Genomic DNA, 23,248 nt, shown 5'->3' on the forward strand with positions numbered 1-23,248 from the left:
ACTGCTCCCAAAAAACATGACCCCCTATGAAACAGTGAATTGCTATTGTTGCAGTTTGTCTTTTATATGGATTACACACAAGATATAAATGGGTTGTTTTGTAGGCTTTGGACAGAGTCCAAAAAAACTTTTTTGGTTTCAATGGCTTTAATGGCTGCAAATGATATGCAATGTTTATCTAAATCTACCAAATGTCTGATCAGATTATTCATTTCAATCTTGAGTGTCAAGCAACAGACAGTATACTGAATAAACCTCCTAATACTTAGTCGTCCATGTTCACATTTTCCGGGATTTACTTCTACAGCCAGTTTAGCACATTCGGTGTCGTATCAAGTGAAGACTACATACCGACGCCACAAAAATAATTTGCAAATACTCGTTGATCCTGCTCTTAATGCGGGTTATAAGAGGTGGCGATTGCAAGATTTGTTTGACATCACGAGGCGCCAGATAAAGTGTCAAAAAACGGGTCAGTCATCGGCCATCACAGTGTATTCTGTATTTCTCCAGTGAACACTAGAGCTCAACAGGTTTAGTCAGTCCATTAATCTCATCATAAATGTGCAAGATCCCTTTCACCACCACCTCACCCTCTTGTCTCTCCACCTTATCACGCTCTCACTGTGATTGCCTCTCTTTCTGAACTCCTTAAGGGTGTCGTCAGTCTCTTCTGTGCTCCTCGCTCACTGGAGGGTGTGGATGACTGGAGTGCCAGGAGAGCTTTGAATAACAGAGAGGAGAGAAATAAAAGGAATAAGCACCACAAGCCCTCAGTCTTCCAGCAGCAAAGAGAAGACACAGGAATAACCATGCCTGAGTCAGTCCCTGCAGGTATGCACATACTTTTTGTGAAAGTGTAATTGATTGTAATTAGTCTGGAAACTGGGTTTCAGTGGCAATGTTGATAATTGAATTTGGGTTGTTTGGTTTGATTGGAGGCATATTTGGTTGCAATAGTTAGATAATACTTTATTAATTTAATTTTGTCAGATTTTCTGCTGACAATTGTTATTTTTTTGGTATATACCTAAGGTCAATTAATCATATAATGTACTTAAATTCTGCACAGTGTGTGATTATTTATCTATTTGGTTTTATAGAGGAGATTACATGTGACTGGGGAAGAGCATGATGCCTGATGTCGTGTCATAACATACAAACAAATGACAAAATGTAATTGAGATCAGATGAAAGTAGATTAGTTTAATGTTCAGTCTGTGTGTCATGGGGTTTGGGGGGTGGGAGTGGGGGTCACCTTTTTTGGTCTATATGTCACAGAGTTTTGCAGCCCAACTGAGGAAAACAAGACATTCAAATGACCTACATGCTCACTGCAACTGAAGTAAAGTAGAGTGATGTAGATACCGTTTCACACAGTTCCTCCTCATTAGGAAGCAGAAGTAATAAACAGCGAAACATAAGCTAGAATAGACAGAACAAAATGCCATAATGTAAAATTACATCAGAACAAATGCCCATTGCTCAATATAACAAGTCAAAATGTTGATAACAAAATGACGATGAACCAAAACTGACCAAACACTCACAATTAGGATCTAAAAACCTCCAAAAGGGTTTATTGCTGATAAGGATTTGCTCCTGATGGCATTTAAATTACAGTTGTTAAGCAGATTCAGCATCTTTTAAAGACAAACACTTTTGCTCTTTGCCTGCTTGTTGTTATCGCTCCATAAAGAATATTTGGAAAAGCCATAAATAATCACATTGCCAGCTGCTATGACATCATCTTGGTCAGCCAAGACTGCGCCATCTTGTTGACTAAAGTGGAAAGCTTCCTGAAACAGTTGTGGTTAAGTAGCCACAGCAGGTTCATATAGTAGATAGCTATATGTGGACTGTGTCTGTGCTGTGTGGGGGGCCAGCTTATGTTTCATGCTACTGTAACTGACTTGCTTCATGTGCTTCATAGTAGTTAAAATGAGAATATTGTAAACAGTGGACACAGTTGTAATTTGTTTTACAGTGCCACAGTGAAATCAAATAATTCACATTTTATTGTTGCTGAATTACCACTTGGTTTTTGGTACTCTTTAGTATTGTGAGGTTTATATTAACCCTTATATTAACCCTATTCTCATAGAAACATGCAAATTTAAAGAGGTATTTGGCCTCATTGGGTGAATACTAGTTTCTCATAAATAGGCCCAGTTGTCTGTTGTCCTTCATCTTTGTGAAACCATCCACTTGACACTTTGTGTCTCTAAATCAAGACCTGACAGAAACTTAAGATTAGAGAGTGTCATAGTGGATGAGTCTGTTAGTGGAGCTGAGTTTTACACGCCAAGACTGTAGAAAGAGTATTGAGCCTTTCGACCCGCTTCATCTAATGTCCACACTGCCCAGTGCTGTGACAGTGAATGCATTGGGCTTTGCAGGTTTTGTTAGCACATTGGTCCTGATTCTACTTTGGACTATTTGATTCTATTTCTCTGCATCTGCCCCCGTGCTATTCTTTTTTATACTGATCTAAACTAGGCCCTTTTTATTTTTATCCCAGGCACTACTTTATTCACCATATACAGTCACAGAATTTATCAGTGTAATATGGATACGATTCCACTTTGCTTACTGTATGTCTGCACCAACCACTGCTCTGTCATTCCAAGCCAAAGTCAATGGCAAGGCTTCCAATATGAGCATCAGATAACCTGTGATTTATAACTCTACTTAGTGTTTCTTGGAAATATTTGATGTGATATTGAGGTAGATTCATTGAAACAGCTCAATGACTTTTTGACCCTCACTACAATGCTACGAAACAAAAGTGTGCATTTTTTAGCTTACAGTGTAACACCACTTAACTTCCCCACAATTTGAATTACTTTATTTCTGTATTTACACACGAGATGAGTTGAAACGTTCTCTGTGCTGCTTCACTGCTTAGCCAGCTCACAGCTAAAAATACATCGCAATATAATAATAACCCCTGACCTTTTCCACTTTTTTTTTTATTCCTCCGAAGTTCATAGAGTTTCACACACCGAGCGTATCAGGTTTTGCCGTAACCCTTTTGCAGTCCCAGCTGAGATAAATCATTATGTAATCTGTCACTTTCATCCTGAAAGTTCCCTCATGGTCAGCAGGCCTGATGCTCCCTCCTGAATGTGAATGTAGCTCCAGTGGAGTCAATCATGGTTGGACATGATGACATGATTCATGCTTGAAAATCCTTTCATCGTAGTGACCTGATGAGACATCATGAGGGCAAGTTGAACCAAAACTGCTCTGTGAAGTTTCTCTAACACTGTTTTTATTCTCCTCTCACTGAATGATTATCTTCTTTCAGTGAATGATGAAATGATCAATCTTCTAAAAGATAGTGATAAAAATCACTCATAAAGGCACATTTTGAGCTCCAAAATGTATATGTATATATATATATATATATATATATATATATATATATATATATATATATATATATATATATATATATATATATATATAATGTTTGAATAATGGTGGTTGAGAAACATAACAATAAAAAACTGGGACTGGGCCTTTTAATGATAAACATAATAGCCACATAGAAAACATAAACTTATTTAAAACAGTCTCTTTATTTTACAAGCTGCACTAAATATGAGACTTGTCTGGACTCTAAGTGAATAAGATCACATTGATTTTTAATGCAAATAGTTTTGTTTATGATTGAATCGTTCTTTTGGATACTGTCTCATATGGTCACATTACATTAGTGCTGTATAACTTTCTGTCCATGAAATATAGCCCACAGTGTCTTTATTCAAAACTGAGACAATAATGCACATGAATATAATCGTTTAATTCATTAATCCAAGGACATTTCATCAATTTATGTCAGTGAGTAGCCATCCATCCAGTCAACTGTCATCACTAAAAAGCAATTATTCACTTCAAAATAAGACAGGTTGTTGTCATGTAAATTGAGATTTCAGACCTGTTTGTAAATCATTCTTAGCATTTGGGGTAAGCAGGGTAGATATCTGATATCTGCTTTTTGAAAGGTTGATTGGTTAAACCCTCTGGCACTGTCACTGTTGTCTTGTATGGTACAAAGTAGATAGATGACATTTATGGACATGTTTGCTTGAAGTAGATCCAAACCAACATGAATTAAATCATGTGTTGCTGAGATATCGTTGGATTTAGTCGCATGCATGCTGCCAGAGATCCTCAGAGGTTCAACAGGGCCAGGACACCTAATGTCTTTCCTTATGTCTGGGTCATTACACACACTGTAACTCAAGCTGTCAGTGGTAAGCATGGAGAGTAAACTAACAGTGAGGTGAAGACCTGCAGTACCTCAACTGAACAGGAAAACCCCTTAAAGACAGAGAAACTACAAACACCATAATCATTCATAACTCACTGTGCTTGGAGAAGCAACCTAAAGGTAACTAAAGGTCAGGACAAAGCTGCACAGTATGTAGTACTGCAGAAAACAGCCAAGAAAATAACAGAAAGAGGTCTTGCCAGAAAAAATGCCACCTAGCAAGCATATCTACTAATTATATATTTTCTACAACAACTCTGACAATTTTACCAATGTATGAACCCGTCGACAGTCTCTGAGGGGAACATTTAAACTGTGAGCAACATCTGTTCAGAAGTTCATTACCCCGCTTTATCACAAACTTGTTGAAGATTATCAAGATGATCACCCCAAGTGGATTAACGTAGCAGATGCTGATGCAGATTTGTGCTCAATGCAGATGTTCAATCCTCTCACATGTTGTAAGAAGATTTTACACCAAAGTCTGACAGTGTGCAGCGTGTACCATTTGCAGATGTTCTCTTTTTGAGCTGACAAAGAACAAGTTTTTGTCACTCTTTGGCTTTTGTTAGAGCTCAGAGACAAGACAAATGGGGTGAAGGTAGTTTTACACAAATGCAGTTGTGGTCTTAAACACAGTGCTGATAAGATAGCCCCCTTTTGCATGAGGATGCAGGTCAGTCAGGTCTACTGCTTTATGTGAGAGGATAAAGACATTAAATACATTAGGAGCACTTTGACAGAGAAGACAAAGTAATTATGATAATTTTTCCAGATGAATATAATGTCATTTCCCCTATTTTAGCGAGAGGTTTATGAGAAGCTCTGAGTGAACAGTAGACCAGAGAGGTCAAGTTGGTCTTACTATTCAAGGAAACTGTGTTCAACTCAAGAGAACGTGGCATGAGTTCGGGGAGGTCATAAGACACCGTCCCTGGCCTTTACCAGCTAGCCCGCCGCAGTGACCCCCAGAGAGACACTTGAGGAGTTGGGTATACAATCTGCCTCTATTTCAGTTGAGAATTTCCTTTTACCAGATTTAGGCCTCAACAATTACACCCACAGCCCTCCACACTCAAAACAACAGTCTGTCAGCCTCTGAAGCTCCACCAAAAGAACATGTCTCGCAAATCACTAAAGAAAGATGGTGTGGTACATTTCATTAGTATCACTTTCAAAGGTATGTGCCAGGGGTTGCGCAGCTTATTAGAAATTTCAAAGGTGGCCATTTCATAGGATGTATCCTCTTACCTGCTATGTATTATTTTAGATTTATAGTCCAGGATTACTAGCTTCACCATTAAATCTGATATATGGAAAAGATTCCTGAAATAAAATTCCTATATAAATCCATCAGTTATAGACAAACACACAGTTAAATATCATAACTACGGTGTAATGTAAGGAGAAGATATGGTTCAAGATCCCCCATCATTCAAAATCATTTGAAACACCACAAATTACAGTAAGCAGATAAGTAGTATTGTCAAATATGTTGGTAATAAGTCTTGTTTTGTACAAATACAGTATGTGATGCATGTTTCTGATCATCCTCTCTTTCTGTTTCTGTTTCTCAGCTAAACCGGAGGGGGAGGGGGGTAAGTCAGCTGCTCCACAACATATTCTTACTGACCTTTTGTGAGCCTTACAATATCACACAGTTACTCGATTATAGGATCTCACATTGTCACTTTTGCTCACAAATCGTGTCAACTGCCTATGTCAAGCAAACACTGGCTCTGACAGTACTGAGGGTTTGTAACCAGCATGTGCCACTTCATCATTTATATCATTTGTTTTATCGTCAGGATGGCATCTTTATTTTATTTGTGTATGCCAGCATATTATGTGCATGTTCTATATTTTTACCTCCAGGAATTTCCATTGACAGGCCTGTTATACTTTACATTATCAGATTACTGAAGCTGTGCACTCGCCTGTCTTCAAATTATGGAACGACACAGATGGCGCAATGACATAAATGCTTTGGTTTTCACAAGCCATATTTGCATGTGGTCAAGTGACACAGGTCTGGAGGTTATGTGCTGCACAGTAATGACATGCATTTGCTCAGCTGTTGTAGTGCGTCAAATACATGTTTTCCTAAGGGGCTACCGTGGTATTACTTTTCATTCACAATGTCTAACAAAAATCCACCAATTTTAGCCCCACAGGAGCCAGCTGAGGAGGGTGAGGAACAATGATTTCCTTTTTCTTTTCTTTCTCTTTTTTTTTGTGATTTTGAGTGATTCAGTGCATATACATGGTGTTAATATGTGACATGGAGTGGGTTTGAGTTGAACTGAGTGCTGAAAAATGCATTTGAACTAATCAGCCAGGGTAATTATCTGAATAATACCGAACAAGTGGTTTTGCACTAGATAATAAGTTGGGCAATTACTCAGTCAGGATGATAGGCCTATAAGTCAATCACATCATATGAGACAACGCGAAGCTGCTGAAGGGGGATAATACAATTATTATGCCACTTTGATTCAGCGTGGTTACATTTATTAGCTAGCCTACAGCATGCGTCATGTGTGTTTGCTGAAACTACATTGGTGCGTGGTAACAGATTTTATTGTGGTGTACTGTAATAATGTGGTGTCAGATATCAGTAATGTCATGCACTCTACGCATGTACATGATCTACTGTGTATTATAGCATCATGTGAATCCACTTCTTTCTGTTTTGACGTGTGTTCGTGACCAGCCTAATGGGAATTAATGATCTTGTCGGACATTTGGAAAACAGAGAAATGATCCACATGTATGAAGCAGACAAGACTGTCAACTGTGTGGGTTTTCATGTTCACTGGGTGGCTGCAACTGGATGCATTTTCCACATCTGTGAACTCTGTTTCTCACAGTAACCTTTGAGTTACATTTCACTGCAGGCATGTGAAGTATGAGCAAATATCTGCAAGTTTACATGTTTTGTTTGCAGATATTTTGTCCTTGCGATTTTTCAGAATTTAATGCTGCCCCGGTCACATCATCTCTTTGTTTTCAATCACTTAACCATGGTTTTTATTTACCTAGCTAACCTGCAGCCAGAAAATGAGGGTAGGCATCTCTTATTTTCAGGGGATAATACACACTTCCTATCAACTTTCTCCTCAGCTTCCACATTTATGACTACATATAGTGAATAATTACAGTCTATATTGGGACTCTAGCTAATTTTCATTCGTTTTCCTTAGATCCATTCCCAGCAGATGGAGGTAAGGCAGAATCCTGTTCAATGAGTGTTCTGGTTTAATACATCTGACTATATTATCCTCCTAATGTATTCACGTATGAGTGCATACGTGTGCCACACTGTGTGAAAATGACAGTATCTGCATGACTCTTATTCTATTTTCAAAGATCTATCAGGTTGGTCTCAGATGACCTGCATAATGTTTCATTATGTATTTTTGTACGTGCCAAAAATACATGAATTAGCATGCAAAATGAATGTCTTTTAGGAAAAATATTAATATATAATGCTAGTGGATAAGCCAATGACTGCTAATGTTGCCATGACATGGATAACAGGATTATACATTTCACACTGAATGCCATATGTTGATTTTCGTCACTTGACTTATATATACATATACTGTATAGTATATGTTATGTGTGAAATTACTGTTGTATTTACAGTATACAAGCATATACTGTATTTTTAGTTCTGGTTTCTGTGATTTCTATGTATATTTTTATTTGATCTATTTTGCTATGTATTTATTTTTGCATGCAGTAATACTAAACATGTCAAAGGGAAAGAAAACTCAACTTGTGAATGCGAGGTGAATTGGATTTTGGTGGATTTGAATGAAATGCGATGTTGCGTGCTGCTTCTGTTTTACGTTTGTTTATCGGTCTCTGTTGCAATTGTATGTCATATCTTGTTCCACAACAAGCCTTTGCTTCCTAGCTGCTTTTTAAGTTTGCTTCCTTGTCTGCAGCAGATTCAGAAGCCGATGGGGATGGTAAGAAAAGAGCAATATTTATATTGTGGCCCAAAAGTATGGTTTGAGTGATTATAGCATTACGTTGTGTATAATTTTTGGTATTATGTGCTAATCAAGATGTCACATAATATATTAAGTGTTAAGAAAGACCCAAATCTATTTGGTTTTTTGAAATTATTTTGACTACTTCAATTTGGACTGAAATTACAGGAGGAAAAAAGCTTTAGTGCTCAAATAATAACACTTTTTTAAAATTGGCTGGTTCCCACAGTTGTATGTAAGCCTTCTTCGTGTGTTGCAAAAACACTTTGCTCTGTAGCGAGCTACTCACTATTACCAAAGACAAAGTAACACCCATAACAGTGGTCTGCCAGTTCATCAGGCTGCTGACAAATTGTATCATTTAAAAAAATCTTTCTCTGCTGTGGTCATCTGTGGCCACAGAGCTGCTAGTGAGATCCAAAATGTAAGACAAGCATGCAGCGTGGCTCTGCTCGCTTCAATGCTCAAATCTTACAGATCCCATGAAAATCCCTGCTGAAAATCCACTCAGAGCCTACACATCCTGCAACTTGGATTTATCTACCCTCAGAATAAGCCACACCTCAGGCCTACAAGTCACAAGATCCTTGTCTGTGTTGGAGAGAAAACAAAGAGCTGACTGAAATGGTCCCATTGCATTTTAGTGCATGATTCTATCCTTGTCCCGTTCACCTGTTGGGCCGTCTACAGCTGGTATCTGTTGATACTGGCAGACACCTCATTGGAAAATTATGCTGGTTATGTTCTTTGAGCAATTCAGAATTTGTTTCTCCATGTGAAGAGTGCTGCCCATCCCATCTGTGACCTATGATACCAGCTCTCTTTTGCCCCTGTCCCTCTGGCAATTTAAACAATGAGAATGGAAACACAGCTGTGGTTCATGTGTAACAGTCACTGAGAACAATGGCAGCTGTTGCTGCTAATGTCATCTGATGTGATGACACTTTTATAGTAACATTGTGCCGTACTGGGAAACTGCAAGGAGAGCTCAAGCAGTGAAGTCATCCAAGATAGCACAGTCAGCACATAAATGCCTCCAAAATGGATGTTGGGTCATCTCATCCTTTATCTGTGGTTAAAAGGCCGGCAGAAGGTCTCCTAACTAAACTATGGTAGTGCATCATAGCCTTGCAGTGCGATTCATATGTCAACTCTCTGAAAGATATTGGGGTTGTACCATAACTTTTACAGGTGAAATTCGAGAGCTGTTATTCACATTTGAAAGCTGTCGCTGTCTGCCGTAGTCTTTCAAGGCCACGGCACCCACAGCGGTGTGCTTGGACGTCTGCTCTATTTGGACTGAGTAGGAGTAGATTAGATGGAGAAGGGTTGCGGAAGTGGCAAGACTTCAGGGATCTGAAGGCTGCCTATTCCTTGTGGCGTCCTTCAAATGTATGTGAAATGTCCTTTGCCTGCTGTGCCTGAGGGAGAACACTGACATTAACAGTCTTTTCCGTTTCCCACTTGGACACTAGTTGACGTTTAACCTGAGGCTGTAGTGGTAACTGAGAAGCTCGTAATCTTCTGTGCAGTTCTTATTATCACATGTTGAGTGGTCTGTAGCGTTCCTCAGCTCTGTTAGGCCTCTGAACCACATCACCTGGTAGGCCAGGAGGCCAAATCTCCCATTATGGGTTCTACCTTTTTAGGCTCTTGGGCCAGGGTGGTAAGACTTGGGTGATGGGCTGTGGAGTATGTGAGGGTGAGGTGGGCAGCCACAGACCCCTCCAAAGGTGGCATGGCTGCTTTGTGTCCTCACAACAAGGTTTCTATCTTGGGGAGGTTGGCTACAGAGATGAAACTTTGCCCTGAAATATAGCCTGCTGAGTGAAGAGTGAGAGTTGAGCAGCCAGAGTGAGATCGTTAAATGTTAAGTTTAGTTCCTGCCCTCAATGTCATCCCCATAAATTCCTTGAGGATCATGTCTTGCGATGCAGTTCCTTCCTTGTCTGTTTATCTCCTCTTAGCATTTATGACTGCACGCCTCATCATCTTGTTTACCTGTCATTAATCCTCATCACTGAATGTGGGGCAGATGTACCAGATGGAGCTCAGTATGAGCTGTGACACAGAAAGAAAGAAAGGACAGACAGGCACAGTGGCAGAGCATGACCACGGGGAAAACTTAAGCATGGAATGAAGAGAAATAGGCAATAGGAGAACCTTGTGGTTGTGTCTACCACAGTGGGAGCACCATGTCTCTTGAGCATCCACCACGTCCTGTAAATTGGAAATTGGAACTTGTTGAAGTGCTTTGATTCAATATTTTAGCTTGATGGTAGCATGCCAAGTTACAGTAGGCTTAATGTAAAGACAACAGCTGAGTAAAGTTCAGGAAACCTGAGGAGATGTGCTTTTAGTCAGCCTTGTTTAGATGATAGGCCATCTGAATCTAATTTTAGAAGTGGGAACAGGCTTATACATAGACTAATCTGCAGTTTACCTTAGTTTATGCTTTTTCCATTAGCACTATGGGACAGGAAAGAGGTCTGAAGCATGGAGAAGAGAATGAGTTCAAGAGAAAGTAAAACATGATTTGCTTTATCAGTGAGCTCTGAGCTTGGAAAAGAAGCTATAGGGATAAAAAATAAAGCTGTTGCACAAAATGAAAAACCATTCTTGACCTGATGGAAATCCAGCCATTGTCTCCTGGGGCGTGAATGGAGTTTGTGGATTTAAAGTTGCTGCACAAGAGCTACTTTTGGGATATGATTTTGGTAGCAAAGAATTATTCATACGCTGTGTAGGAGGACATTTTTATTTTGTGCACAGTAGCCGTAGATTTTGGTTTGATTTTTCACTTCTATTTCATTTCATTTGTTTGATCCCCAATCCTGCCTCCAGAGTGGGAATGACACCACAATGAGTTTGCCATCAGTGTGTCTATTAGAGAGGAAATTCTGTGTGGGAAGTGCTTATCATACCAATGCTGTTTAAAGCCATAACCATGGGGGTAACAGAGTAGTGTGTGGGGGGGGATTATCATCACTTGGCCAACCACAGACTGGTTTGGGGCACTTGCACCAGTATTGCCAATGAATGTTAGAGGAAACTTGTTGCCAATATCTCTTTCTTTTGAGCGTCATGAGAGCAAAGAGTACAGTTTGCACAGACTTGTATTAGTCTTAGAGTATCTTGAAAGGGAAATGCAATTACATATTATTATATTCATAACACATAAATGCTCTAAAAAAGGCTCAACAAAATGTCTTACAATAGTGGTTTATGTAGGCAGCCTGAGGTGCACATGCTCTGTATGGGGTGACGTAATTTCCTCTTTTGTGAGCCTTGTAAGATGAGTCCAAAAGAAGTAATCAAAAAAATTTCAATATATCCCAAGTTTGGTGATAAGAAGTGCAGTAATCAACTTTCTGTGTTGATTGATAACAGTCATGATCTTACCTCCACGTGTAAAATTGTGATTGCATTTCACTGTGTGATGTGTTATGATTCTACAAAATAATCGTTCTGTAATTGTTGTTCACCTGCCTTGTTTTACCACACGAGTTTACACTGACTTATGGCACAGTATAACGGCAAATAGTTATACTTCCATATGTTAAAGGTGTTGGGATGTTTGTTTTTCCCAGCTGAGACAAACCCTGCACAGGAGGGTAAGGGCAAGCTGAGGGTACAGTGTGGGACTGTGACTATCTACTGCACGCAAATGTCATGCTATGAAATGCAGATGTATGCATCCTATGTGTTATGTCTGTCATGCACAATGAAGATGTGATATATCTGTGCTGCTGGCTGTATATGGTTGATTAATCAGTTACAGAGATTTGTCAGGGGAAAGTATAAACTGAGAGGTAATTTAGTAAACAAAACGGGGCTTTGCACTATATGGAATCACTTCTGTGTTAATGGTGTGTATGCATTGTTTACTTGTTTGCAACTTGAAGGCTACATCTTTGATATGGGTAGAAAGTGTTTATGTAGAGATGCCAACAGGTGCACTTTATGAAGCTATAAGCTATAAATGAAGCTTTATACTTAAACGCAGAGTTCATTAACACATTCTGGCCCATTTAATTTGTAATTATACTTTGCTGTAGTGATTATGTATCACTGGAACTTTTGCTTGCCTGAATACATTAAGCATCCACGTTGTCCTTGTATGTGTTTTGGCTGAGGACATGGAGTGTTGTACTGGTCAGACGGCTTTGTATGCTTTTGTTGCATCACCACCATATCTGTTCAGTGCAGTGGTCTCATTTGCTGAAATTATTTTGCTTCGGTACATACAGGATGGTAAAAACTCAAAAACAGAGTTGTGTAAAAGTATTTTGGACCATTTTTTTTAATGTGAACAAGTTACAAATTAAAATAAAAACAGGTGACTCAGATTTTATCTGTTTTGAGTGGGGAAGACAACCCTCATCACCGCTCTACTTTCAATGTGTAAGAGCAAACAACATACAGCACAGTAATGATAGCACAAGTTGTCCATTACTTTTATGCATTTTTTGTTTTTTTGAACCTTTGTGAAACCACAAAACAAGAGCACGAATGTGTAACTTGTCAGTAATAACAATTCAATAAATTAGTGTATTAGAAGGGTGTCAGAGGAAGTTTAGAAATAATTATTAAAAACTGCAAAGATACAAATGGTTTTTATACACGGGTCTGATGTAGCTTTAGCAAAATGCTAATTTGTGATTTTATTGATCATCTGGTAATGATAACTTACAGCTAGAGCTAAGCAAGTAAATGCAACATTTGTTTTTTTACGTCATTCTGTTGTACATATCTGCAGAAAGTGGCTGCTTGTCATACTCCTTCTGTCTTTTAGTACTTTTAGACAAATGCTGCTGATTCATAATTGAGTGACTGTTTTGTTTCATATATTGTACATAATGTTAATGTGTGAGCGTTTCACTGTGGATGTGCTTGCACTTTGGTTAGGCTATCCAAATGGAACAGTAAGTAACAGTAACTCATGTCCTGTCGCATCTTATCAGATCCTGGGTCCACTGAGCTCACTGGGCTCTTCGTTGAGAGGCCACCAGATAATGTAGTCGCTGTTGCAGGTCAGAAACACAAATGGTTGGATGAATAAGTATCATGTAATCTGATTACACAGGGATATATGACTTAATTGTTGTTTGTGAATGGCAGGAACGGATATCACTCTTATAGCCAAGGTGGACTCGACCACCCTGACAAGAAAACCCACCTTAAAATGGCTGAAGGGCAAGTGGCTGGACCTTGGCAGCAAGGCTGGGAAACATTTGCAGTTCAAAGAAACTTATGACAGAAATACTAAGGTGTGTCTTAGTGACCTCCATTTTCTGCACTGCGTAATCTGATCCTGTTCCTCCTCAAATAACTAAGAAGTAATCAAGTAAAATTTTCTCCCTAAGGTCTATACATATGAAATGAAGATCATCAAAGTGGTCCCTGGAGATGCTGGGGGCTACAGGTGTGAGGTGACAGCAAAAGACAAGTGTGACAGCACCACCTTTGAGGTCTCCATTGAGTGTGAGTTAAAACGGACTCCGGCGCGCTAAGACCGCCACAGATTCCATACGTGCTGATGTTTCGATCCGATCCAAGCCCAATGTGCATTCTCTGCAACTTCTCTTGTTACAGCTGCACAGCAGGAGGAGCAGGCGGATATTTTGTCTGCCTTCAAGAGAGCGTAAGTGCATGAGGGTTTGCATTTCAGCCTGTGTCAGTATCCTACGCGGGCATGCGTGAATACACAAGAGGGAAAATGCATGCATAGACTATTTATAATTTTCCAGTGTGTGCGAATGTATCTTTGAGCATGATTGGTATATGACAGTATAATCACATAATGTTGATGAGCCGTGTCAGAAGATGTGCCTGATCTTGTATTTAGCATGTCTGTTTCCATACACACAGGGACGCTGGAGAGGATGAGGGAGATCTGGATTTCAGTGCTCTGCTGAAAGCCACTAAGAAGTGAGAAGCTGAGAGTTATTTAGTTTGAAAAAGGATCAGGCTCACAGTATGATTGTTTAAAGAAATAAGAATAATAATAATAATAACCTCACCAGTCCCAGTTTTATACATATCCCTTTTTCTTGACTGACAGGAAAAAGAAACCTCAAAAAGAGGAACCACCCATAGACGTGTGGGAATTGCTTAAGAGTGCCCATCCGAGCGAGTACGAGAAAATCGCCTTTGAGTATGGCATTACTGACTTGAGGGGCATGCTGAAACGTCTGAAAAAGATGAAGGCTGAGCCCAAGCATAGCGAGGGTAAGTCGGGTCAAGCAAGAGGTAACGGAAGGGGAAAAAGCAAATGAGGGAAATGAAATAAGAGGTGGGATTTTACCTCAGCGAGGGTTGGCGGGGAATGACAAGCAGGGGAGAGAAGTACTGGCACGCTGGAGCGGTTCACTCTTATCCCTTTCTGTTCGCAAACATAGCTTTCCTGAAGAAGCTTGAATCTTGCTACTCGGTGGAAAAGGGCAAGAAGATTGTCCTGAAGTGTGAAGTGGTTGACCCTAATGTGCCGGTCAAATGGTTGAAGAATGGCCAGGAGATCAAACCCTCAGCCAAGTACATGCTTAAAAGCACACGCACACACACACACACACACCAGTTAGTAGTTCACACACTGTTTTCACCGCCATTTATCACCATGCTAAGCTACACGCAAGACATTTGTTTAATTGGACAGCAACATTAGGCTGTATTTTATTTATCACAAAGGTTAGATGGACTTGATGGGCAGAGTATTAAATATATCAAGCTAAAATTAGCTGCACCACAAAGTCATACTAGATGCTGCCATCAACACGTTTTATTTTTAGGTGGTCATAAGGAGCCTCCCAGAGGGACAAGCAACTCACCCTGCCAAGACATCTTATGTCTCATGTAAACCAGTAACCCCCAGGACAAAATCCTCTTGTTTCTGAGTTTAAATGTGAGAAAAATCTATGGCACTGGTGAAAACTACAATGCATAAATAAACTGGGCCTTCAAGACAAAAACCCAATCTCTCAAAATAATTGGCAACATCACCTCAAGTTTTCTTGATTATTTTACAATTTTGATTTTTAAATCTGCAATAAAAACATGTCAACAGCTTGATAGAGGACTCTTTCAGCACTCTGTTTGACCTTTAATCCGTCACTTTTCAAGGTATGTCATGGAGGCAAACGGGAATGTGAGAACACTCACCATCAATAAGGCCACACTGGCTGATGATGCGGCGTATGAGTGTGTGGTTGGCGAGGACAAATGCTTCACAGAGGTGTTTGTTAAAGGTGCAGCGTCTTTTTGTTTATCAGCAGTAAATAAATAGAATTAATGTAAATTTACATTATGACATTGAGTTTCCGCTCAGTGTATGAAATTTAACATACCTCTCTGCACCCCCAGAGCCCCCTGTGACCATCACCAAGCTGATGGATGACTATCATGTGGTTGTTGGAGAGAGAGTGGAGTTTGAGATTGAGGTGTCGGAGGAGGGCGCCCACGTCATGTGGTCAGTATATCAGTAAATTAGCAATATAGGTCCAATCAAGCATGGCTGAGACGCAAAGCAGAAATGTGCAACAGTTTCATGTATTATAAATGTAGAGAGTCTGTTGTTATGTCGTTATCATATGAAAATGTATCAGAAAATTACTTGGAGGTCATAATTTGATGACAAGCAGCCTACACTCACCAGCATCACCCTTTATCCTGCAGCTGCTTTTAGTAACTGATCATCTCATATAGATGTATTACAGATACATACAGATATATTAGACCTGTTGGAGTCTTGATGTTGCAGAAGCACAATTATATCATTTTCTCTTATGGTGATGTCGTCCACAGTGTATGCTCACATCAACCACCACTCTAAAATGCTCTGGTATATGGTTCCTGAATGACATGTAGCCAACTGCCATATTGGGTGATAGCTTTTTTTAATGTGAAACTTTAATTAAACTTACTGACTCACTATTCAAACTTAGTATAAACTAAGTGTAAATAAAGATTTAAAGAACAAATAAATTAATATCGGCAGTAATCAATACAGTGCAAAGTGAGAGATGAAAATGTAAAATTGTAATGTAAGATTTAAAGGTGTGTGTTTGATTTTACGTAAAAAAAAAACAAAAAACTGTGTCCTTTACACGGCACACCACGGCACAGCCCATTCATATTTTCCAGAGCATTTTTAGCAGGCACTGAATGATGGAAATATACAGTATGTACTGTAAATTTATATCAGACATCAGACTTGCTATTACTATTTTATATTAAAGTTTTAGCAGTGACATGTTTCAAAGAGAGCTCATTTTATATTAATTTCCAGGTTCTTTGAGGATACAGAGCTTCACAAGGACAAGGATTCTTCAAAGTACCGCTTCAAGAAGGACGGAAAGAAGCACACGCTCATTATCCAGGAGGCTACACTGGAAGACATTGGAATGTACCACGCTTGGACAAATGGGGGCCATACCAAAGGAGAGGTGGAGGTGGAAGGTACCACTCGAAAAATGTATTATTTTCTAATTCAGTTTTAATCTAATTTTCAAATGATTGTGGGTTTTTCTAAAAAAAAAAAAAAAAAAAAACATTTGAAACTAAAAGTATTATTATTAATTTGTTTGGTAAAAATAAGATGCTAATCAAAGATGTTACATGGCTGTACAGACTTTATTGCGTATATATTTACCACATTCAGTCTGGCTTTTCTGTCATTTAAATGTAGGCTGCTCAGAGCCGAGGATGCAGCTGAATTTAACTACTGGCCCGAGGGCTTAACGCCTTTCTTTACAAACAAACTAACAACTCATGGCAGTGGGTGTCAAGATGTTGCCATCATGAACCTTATCCTCCCTCTTCCCTTACCTTCACACACTGTCTCTCCTGCCTAAACTATTCTCTCCTGTGGTTTGCAATGTCTTACTCAGAAAAAGAACTGGAGGTGTTGCAGGACATTGCTGATCTGACAGTCAAGGCATCAGACCAGGCTTTGTTCAAATGTGAGGTGTCTGATGACAAAGTCACAGGAAAGTGGTACAAAGATGGAGTGGAGGTCCTGCCAAGCGAACGCATCAAAATGACTCACGTCGGGAGGTACAGACATGTGAATTGATTCGAAAACATTTGTAGTCTATTTGTCATAACTGAGTAACACAGTCTGTGTGTGTCTAAATATTTCTTTTAATTCACACAAAAGATGGTCTCATTTCATTATATATTCTGTGTCTGCTTGTTTAAGGTTTCATCGGCTTTTTATTGATGATGTGAAGCCAGAGGATGCTGGAGACTACACATTTGTTCCTGATGGATACGCTCTGTCACTTTCTGCCAAACTCAACTTCTTGGGTGAGAAAGACAGAATGATTACAAAGCGGCTGTTGTGGATGCATTAATCACCAGCAGCCTGCATAATATTGTCAATTCTGTTCTTTCTCTCAAAACAGAAATTAAGATTGACTATGTGCCGAGACAAGGTAGGTACTCTTCAATTACCTCAGCTAACAAATAATTCAAACCTCTTTTCAGTCCTCATGTCCCGAACCTGCTTCCACACACTCTCTCTCTTTGTATGTTGTGCTGTTATGTCAATCAGATCCTCCCAAGATCCACCTGGACACCACTGGAAACATGGTCTCCCAAAACACCATCATTGTGGTGGCAGGCAATAAGCTCCGCCTGGATGTGGAGATCACAGGAGAACCAGCACCCACTGTTGTTTGGTCAAAGGGAGACCAAGTAAGGATGTGACGAGTGAAGGATCACTATACAGCATATCATAAGTTAATTTTGGATTGCATAACTTGTCACAGTTATCGGAGAGTCGTCCAGAAAACTACTGCTGTTCAGTTGAGATTTGACCCCACAGAGGTCCCCCAGGTAGTTAAAGGCCTTTGGGTTCAAGGAAAGACTATCCCTGTTTTTGAAGCAGGGTAAGTCTTTGCCCTGGTGGAACAGCTCCATGCTTCTTTTTTTTGCCTCAGTGTCACGTCAGTGTAGAGCTTTAGTCGTGGACACTGGAAAGCCCAAGTGCTGCCAAAGTCTCCCTCCGGTTAGCTCAAATGACCAATGAATGCCCCTCTGATTGGTCCGAATACCTCTGTGAATGCCCCTGAAGCCTCTCTGGTTAGCCAGAGTGATACTCTGGGGTAGCTTAAGGGAGAAATTGAACCCCACTTCTAACATTGCAGGTGATAGAGGTGGCACTTTGTAATTCTAAATCCTCAAAGTCAGAGTTTGTGCACAGCTCTCGCTAAAGACAGCTGTAGTATGTGCATTTTAGTCACATGTAATGCCACACTAATTTTGTGTTTGTCACCCACTGACCCATTTAGTAAGGTCTTCTTGACCCAGATTTTGTTTCCTCAAGATAAAATTTTGGATCGCATCTACTTTACAATTATTTACTAACTTCTTGTGCAAATTACCCTTCATGGTGTTTAGACACTGCAATTTCCTGCTTTTTAGCCAATTTCAAATGCTGAAGGGCGTGTAAGGGTGGAGACAAAGAAAGACCTGAGCTGCTTCGTCATAGAGGGGGCAGAGAGGGAGGATGAGGGCAACTACACCATCTGTGTCACCAACCCTGCTGGAGAGGACAAGGCCGTGCTGTTTATTAAGATTGTGGGTAAGTGAAGATCTGAGTATGATGTCAGCAGGTGTGTAGATAGCATGATTGTAGCTGATCTGCCAGAATGTGATTTATAATTCACTAGTTTTCGCATATTCATCTACTGTATTTTTTAAAAGTTTTTGGATGTATGTTAAAACCAACTGTAATCTCATTTCAGATGTGCCCGACCCCCCTGAGCATGTCAAGTGCACATCAGTGGGAGAGGACTGTGCCACCATCATTTGGGACCCTCCCAAATTTGACGGCGGTGCACCACTAAAAGGTAAAGAATGAGTTTTGTCTTAACATTCTTATATTTGATTTTAGTTTTTAACGTTTTTGTGTGTGTTGTTTTAAATCATTATTCTGCCCATGCTTATGTTTCCTCTGGTTTTCCTCCATCAGGTTATCTCATGGAGAGGAAGAAGAAAGGCTCGACCAGATGGACAAAGCTCAACTTTGATGTTTATGACTCGACCACGTATGAGGCCAAGAGGATGATTGAGGGTATTCTGTATGAGATGAGGGTGTTTGCTATCAACAGCATTGGCATGTCTCAGCCAAGTCCCACCTCCAAACCCTTCATGCCTATTGGTGCGTGCCACAGCCATCTTAACTCTGTCTTTCTCCCTTTTCCCTCCATTTGTGCATCACTCATATTGAGTCAGTCCAGTGATTCTCTTGAGCCTCTCTGTCACTCTCAGCCCCGACGAGCGAGCCAACGCGTCTGTCAGTGCATGATGTGACCGACAGCACATGCACCCTGAAGTGGCTTGCCCCAGAGAAGATCGGAGCTGGGGGCCTGGATGGCTACGTTATTGAATACTGCAAGGAAGGAGGTGATAAGAACAAACATCTTGTTAACAATGTAATATCTTCTATCTAATTCAATATTCTCAAATCAAATTTAACAGCAGGAGTGAATCATTTTTAAAATTGACAGAAGTCATAGCGCCAGTAGGAGAACTGATGTCTAAAACAGATGTAGTACTATCACAATGAATATATGTAATGAAAAAACAAAATCACTACAAGTAACTCGATTCAAATCCCACTCACACATTTGGGTTTACTACATGTAATTCTTTTATTTCAGACACTGAGTGGGTGGTGGCAAACACAGAACTTTGTGAAAGGCAAGGATTTGTGGTACGTGGCCTCCCAGTGGGAGAGAAGATCAATTTTAGGGTGGTGGCTGTAAACATCGCTGGACGCAGTCCTCCTGCTACACTGGCACAGCCCGTCACCATCCGTGAGATCATGGGTGAGTCAGGCAGTTTAGTTGTGAACAGACGTGAGTCCAAGATGACTTGTAAACATATTTTAGGGATTATAAATCATATTCAGTCATAGCATTTCAGCATTTTTATCTGACTTTTTTAAACATATAGATGCTTAATGCTATCATAATATACATTTAATAAGATGTCCTCTCCCCTTGTAGAATATCCAAAGATCCGCCTCCCTCGTGAACTGAGAACAAAGTACATCAGGAAAGTAGGAGAAAAGATTAACCTGACCATCCCCTTCCAGGTTAGAAACAACCCTCTGCTGAAGTTTTCAATCTGTTCCATATTTTGCATAAAAGGCTGTGTTAATGGGCACTAAACTGTAAAATATAACAATAAATACTGCAGGGAAAAACAAGGTTGGGGGGAGCATCTCTTGCAAGAGTGTATCATTATGTTTTGACTCAGTTGTGAAATGTCTTAAGTTTAAATCAGTGAGCTGGAAGAACATTTGAGGATTTGGGGGCATTTTGATGCACTATAACAAATATATAAGCATTATATCTGTAACATACTCCGACAGTTTTACACATCTAATCGTGTTTGAAGGTAAGACCTTCAAACACGATTAGATGTGTAAAACTACGGGAGTACTTCCGCTTATTTGGAGAAAAGTTGTACAAAGCCTTTTGTGGCTCCAGGGTGAGCTGCATTGAGTAAAAAAAAAAGATATCTATGGTTCTGCCGCGTCAATTTTGTTATCTTTTTAAATTGTCCATCATCAGTTCGACAATACTATAGGAGTGCTATGTTAAATCAGTGGAGTATTCATCATAGACGCTCCCTTTTCCGTGACTCACTTTAGTAAGAAACATTCTGACAGCTCTAAAGAACAGGACGTTTTCCTGTTCCTGTTAATGATCAGTAGTTTATAGAATACACGATGATTATGTTTCTATTTAGGATTGTCAGCAAATGTTTTATTTTGTGCCATCAGTCATTTTGGAGGAGTAAATGTCAGCTCTTTCCAAACATGTATTGGGATCAAATCCCTTTCATCCTGAACAATGCATAATCTTTGTGTCTCACAGGGTAAGCCCCGTCCTGTCGCAACCTGGTACAAGGATGGTCAACCCATTGACCCCAAGATGGTCAATGTCCGTAATTCAAATGTGGACAGCATCCTGTTCATCCGCTCAGCAGAGAGAGAGCACTCTGGAACATATGAGCTGGTGCTAAAGATCGAGAACATGGAGGACAGGGCCACCATTAACATCAGGATTGTTGGTAAGGCTGCCCGGGTCTCTGCTACTGGGAACATCCCGTTCTACTCGAGCTGTAATGATGTTATCTTATCTGTCAGTGTCTGCATCCATCCAGAGTATTTCACTGTGAAGTATTAATTTAGGAAACTATTCATTTGAAGACAGACACATCTTGCACCTTGAAATGTATCATAGTTTAATAAATGAAATGTACTTAACATCTGACACTGATATTTCATCCGTTCAGAAAAGCCTGGACCTCCTGTTAACGTGAAGGTGACAGATGTCTGGGGCTTCAATGCAGCACTGGAGTGGGAGCCCCCCAAGGATGACGGCAACTGCGAGATTACTGGATACACCATTCAGAAGGCAGATATGAAGACTAGGGTGAGAGTGGAAGAGGAGGCAGTGTTTCAAACCTAGCTTACAGGACCCCCACCCCCCACTTGGCTTAGTCTATATGTGTAATTTGCCGTCTTTGTTTTTAATGTAAGGTACCGTTTTTTCTCTCTCCAGGAATGGTACACTGTTTACGAGCACAACAGACGGACAAACTGCACAGCTTCAGATCTGATCATGGGCAACGAATACACGTTCCGTATCTTCAGCGAAAACCTCTGCGGCCTGAGCGAAGAGGCGCGCCAAAGCAAGAACACGGCTGTCATTGCCAAGACAGGTGTGACAGTGTGTGCGAGTGTATCTGTGCAGTACAGTATGAGTGTGTGAGTGTGTGTTTGAGAATTGCGTTTTACACTATCGTAGGAGATGTCAAGTAAAATATGCCACATTTCTGCTCTGATTTATGGGGGCTGACCAAGTTTGCCTGCCCTCCCGCCGTTCTCCACAGGCCTGGAGCTCAAATCAACCCCATACAAGGAGAAGGACGTGGCCTGTGTGCCCAAGTTTACTCAGCCCCTGGTTGACAGATCTGTAGTGGCCGGTTACAGCACTGCCATCAGCTGCGCCGTCAAAGGCTTCCCCAGGGTAAACATGCATGTTAAAGTAGCCTGTGGAGTGTGATTCACTGGAGGAGGCTGACAGTGCTGGTTGTCATGAGGGAATGAAAGTCTGAAGTTGGCTGTAAGAGGCGCTTGTATGCAGATCTTCCAACAGTAGCCTTTCTTATCAAAGGTCATGTTGATTAGGACAAAACATTGCATAAAAGGAAATTTACTTTGTCCAATACAGGAATTAGATTTGCTCATCTGATTATTTGTTAATTTGCCTGTTCTACATCATAGCCCAAAATTATCTGGATGAAGAACAAGATGATCATCGGTGAGGATCCCAAGTACTTGATGCAGAACAACCAGGGAGTGCTGACCCTCAACATTCGCAAGCCAAGCACATTTGACGGAGGCAAATACTCCTGCATGGCCGTCAATGAGCTGGGCAAGGACGAAGTGGAGTGCAAGCTAGAAATCCGGGGTAAGAAGGAAGTAAATGGGTGGGATGCAAGGGTAGGAGAGAGGTGGAGGGATTATGTTTTGTGGAATACAGATGATTAGTAGGTGATTGGTTCTGATTATGTGATGCACTCTCAAAGCTGAGAGCTGACTGTGTTTACAATGACAGCTGCGCAGAATTTAATTGTTTGATTGCGGATATGAAAAAGGCACCTGGATTCTTACCAAGAACAATACTTGTCACTACATTGTGGCTTACTTGGACAGAACCTAACACTCATCATCTGCTCTGTTATCCCACAGTTGCCACAGACCCGGACAAGAAGTGAGAAACCAAACAGCAAAGAATGTGAAATGATATGAACCAAACAGTGAATGAACAGTGAATGTCAGTTTGTAGAGTACACACTGTCGAGACTGAATCAATAAAATGTAGTCATGCCTGCCATAAATGATTGTGTGTTTTGAATATATTTTATTTCTCTGTTAAAATACTTTTCA

At 40.3% G+C, this 23,248-nt stretch overlaps 1 protein-coding gene across 4 annotated transcripts; it reads left to right on the plus strand.

Annotated features, from left to right (window-relative positions):
- Positions 1–615: 615 nt before the first annotated feature.
- On the plus strand, positions 616–23,199 carry mybpc2b (myosin binding protein Cb). Of its 4 annotated transcripts, XM_070851976.1 has the most exons (31): positions 616–834; positions 5,857–5,877; positions 7,483–7,503; positions 8,236–8,256; positions 11,871–11,894; positions 13,245–13,313; positions 13,402–13,550; positions 13,647–13,764; positions 13,876–13,924; positions 14,152–14,211; positions 14,345–14,511; positions 14,682–14,814; positions 15,400–15,524; positions 15,640–15,745; positions 16,565–16,734; positions 17,166–17,331; positions 17,477–17,583; positions 17,682–17,711; positions 17,831–17,973; positions 18,703–18,862; positions 19,026–19,130; positions 19,253–19,441; positions 19,552–19,686; positions 19,944–20,111; positions 20,292–20,380; positions 21,168–21,363; positions 21,589–21,728; positions 21,858–22,017; positions 22,189–22,325; positions 22,583–22,769; positions 23,051–23,199. In XM_070851976.1, the coding sequence occupies exons 1-31, from the start codon at positions 813–815 to the stop codon at positions 23,074–23,076; spliced, it is 3,393 nt and encodes a 1,130-aa protein (XP_070708077.1). In that variant the 5' UTR covers positions 616–812; the 3' UTR covers positions 23,077–23,199. The 4 variants fall into 4 exon arrangements, with proteins under 4 accessions (XP_070708077.1, XP_070708078.1, XP_070708079.1 ...); XM_070851977.1 differs by lacking the exon at positions 8,236–8,256; XM_070851978.1 differs by lacking the exons at positions 8,236–8,256; positions 11,871–11,894.
- The last annotated feature ends 49 nt before the right edge of the window (positions 23,200–23,248 follow it).

This window comes from Pempheris klunzingeri, chromosome 20 (assembly GCF_042242105.1).
Source record: "Pempheris klunzingeri isolate RE-2024b chromosome 20, fPemKlu1.hap1, whole genome shotgun sequence".
NCBI lineage: Eukaryota > Metazoa > Chordata > Actinopteri > Acropomatiformes > Pempheridae > Pempheris > Pempheris klunzingeri.

Coding starts and splice junctions, on each gene's coding strand:
- mybpc2b (XM_070851976.1), top strand. CDS start 813: ATGCCTGAGTCAGTCCCTGCAG. Junction 14,512..14,681: donor TGAGCCCAAGCATAGCGAGG/GTAAGTCGGGTC, acceptor TCGCAAACATAG/CTTTCCTGAAGAAGCTTGAA. Junction 20,381..21,167: donor ACCTGACCATCCCCTTCCAG/GTTAGAAACAAC, acceptor TGTGTCTCACAG/GGTAAGCCCCGTCCTGTCGC.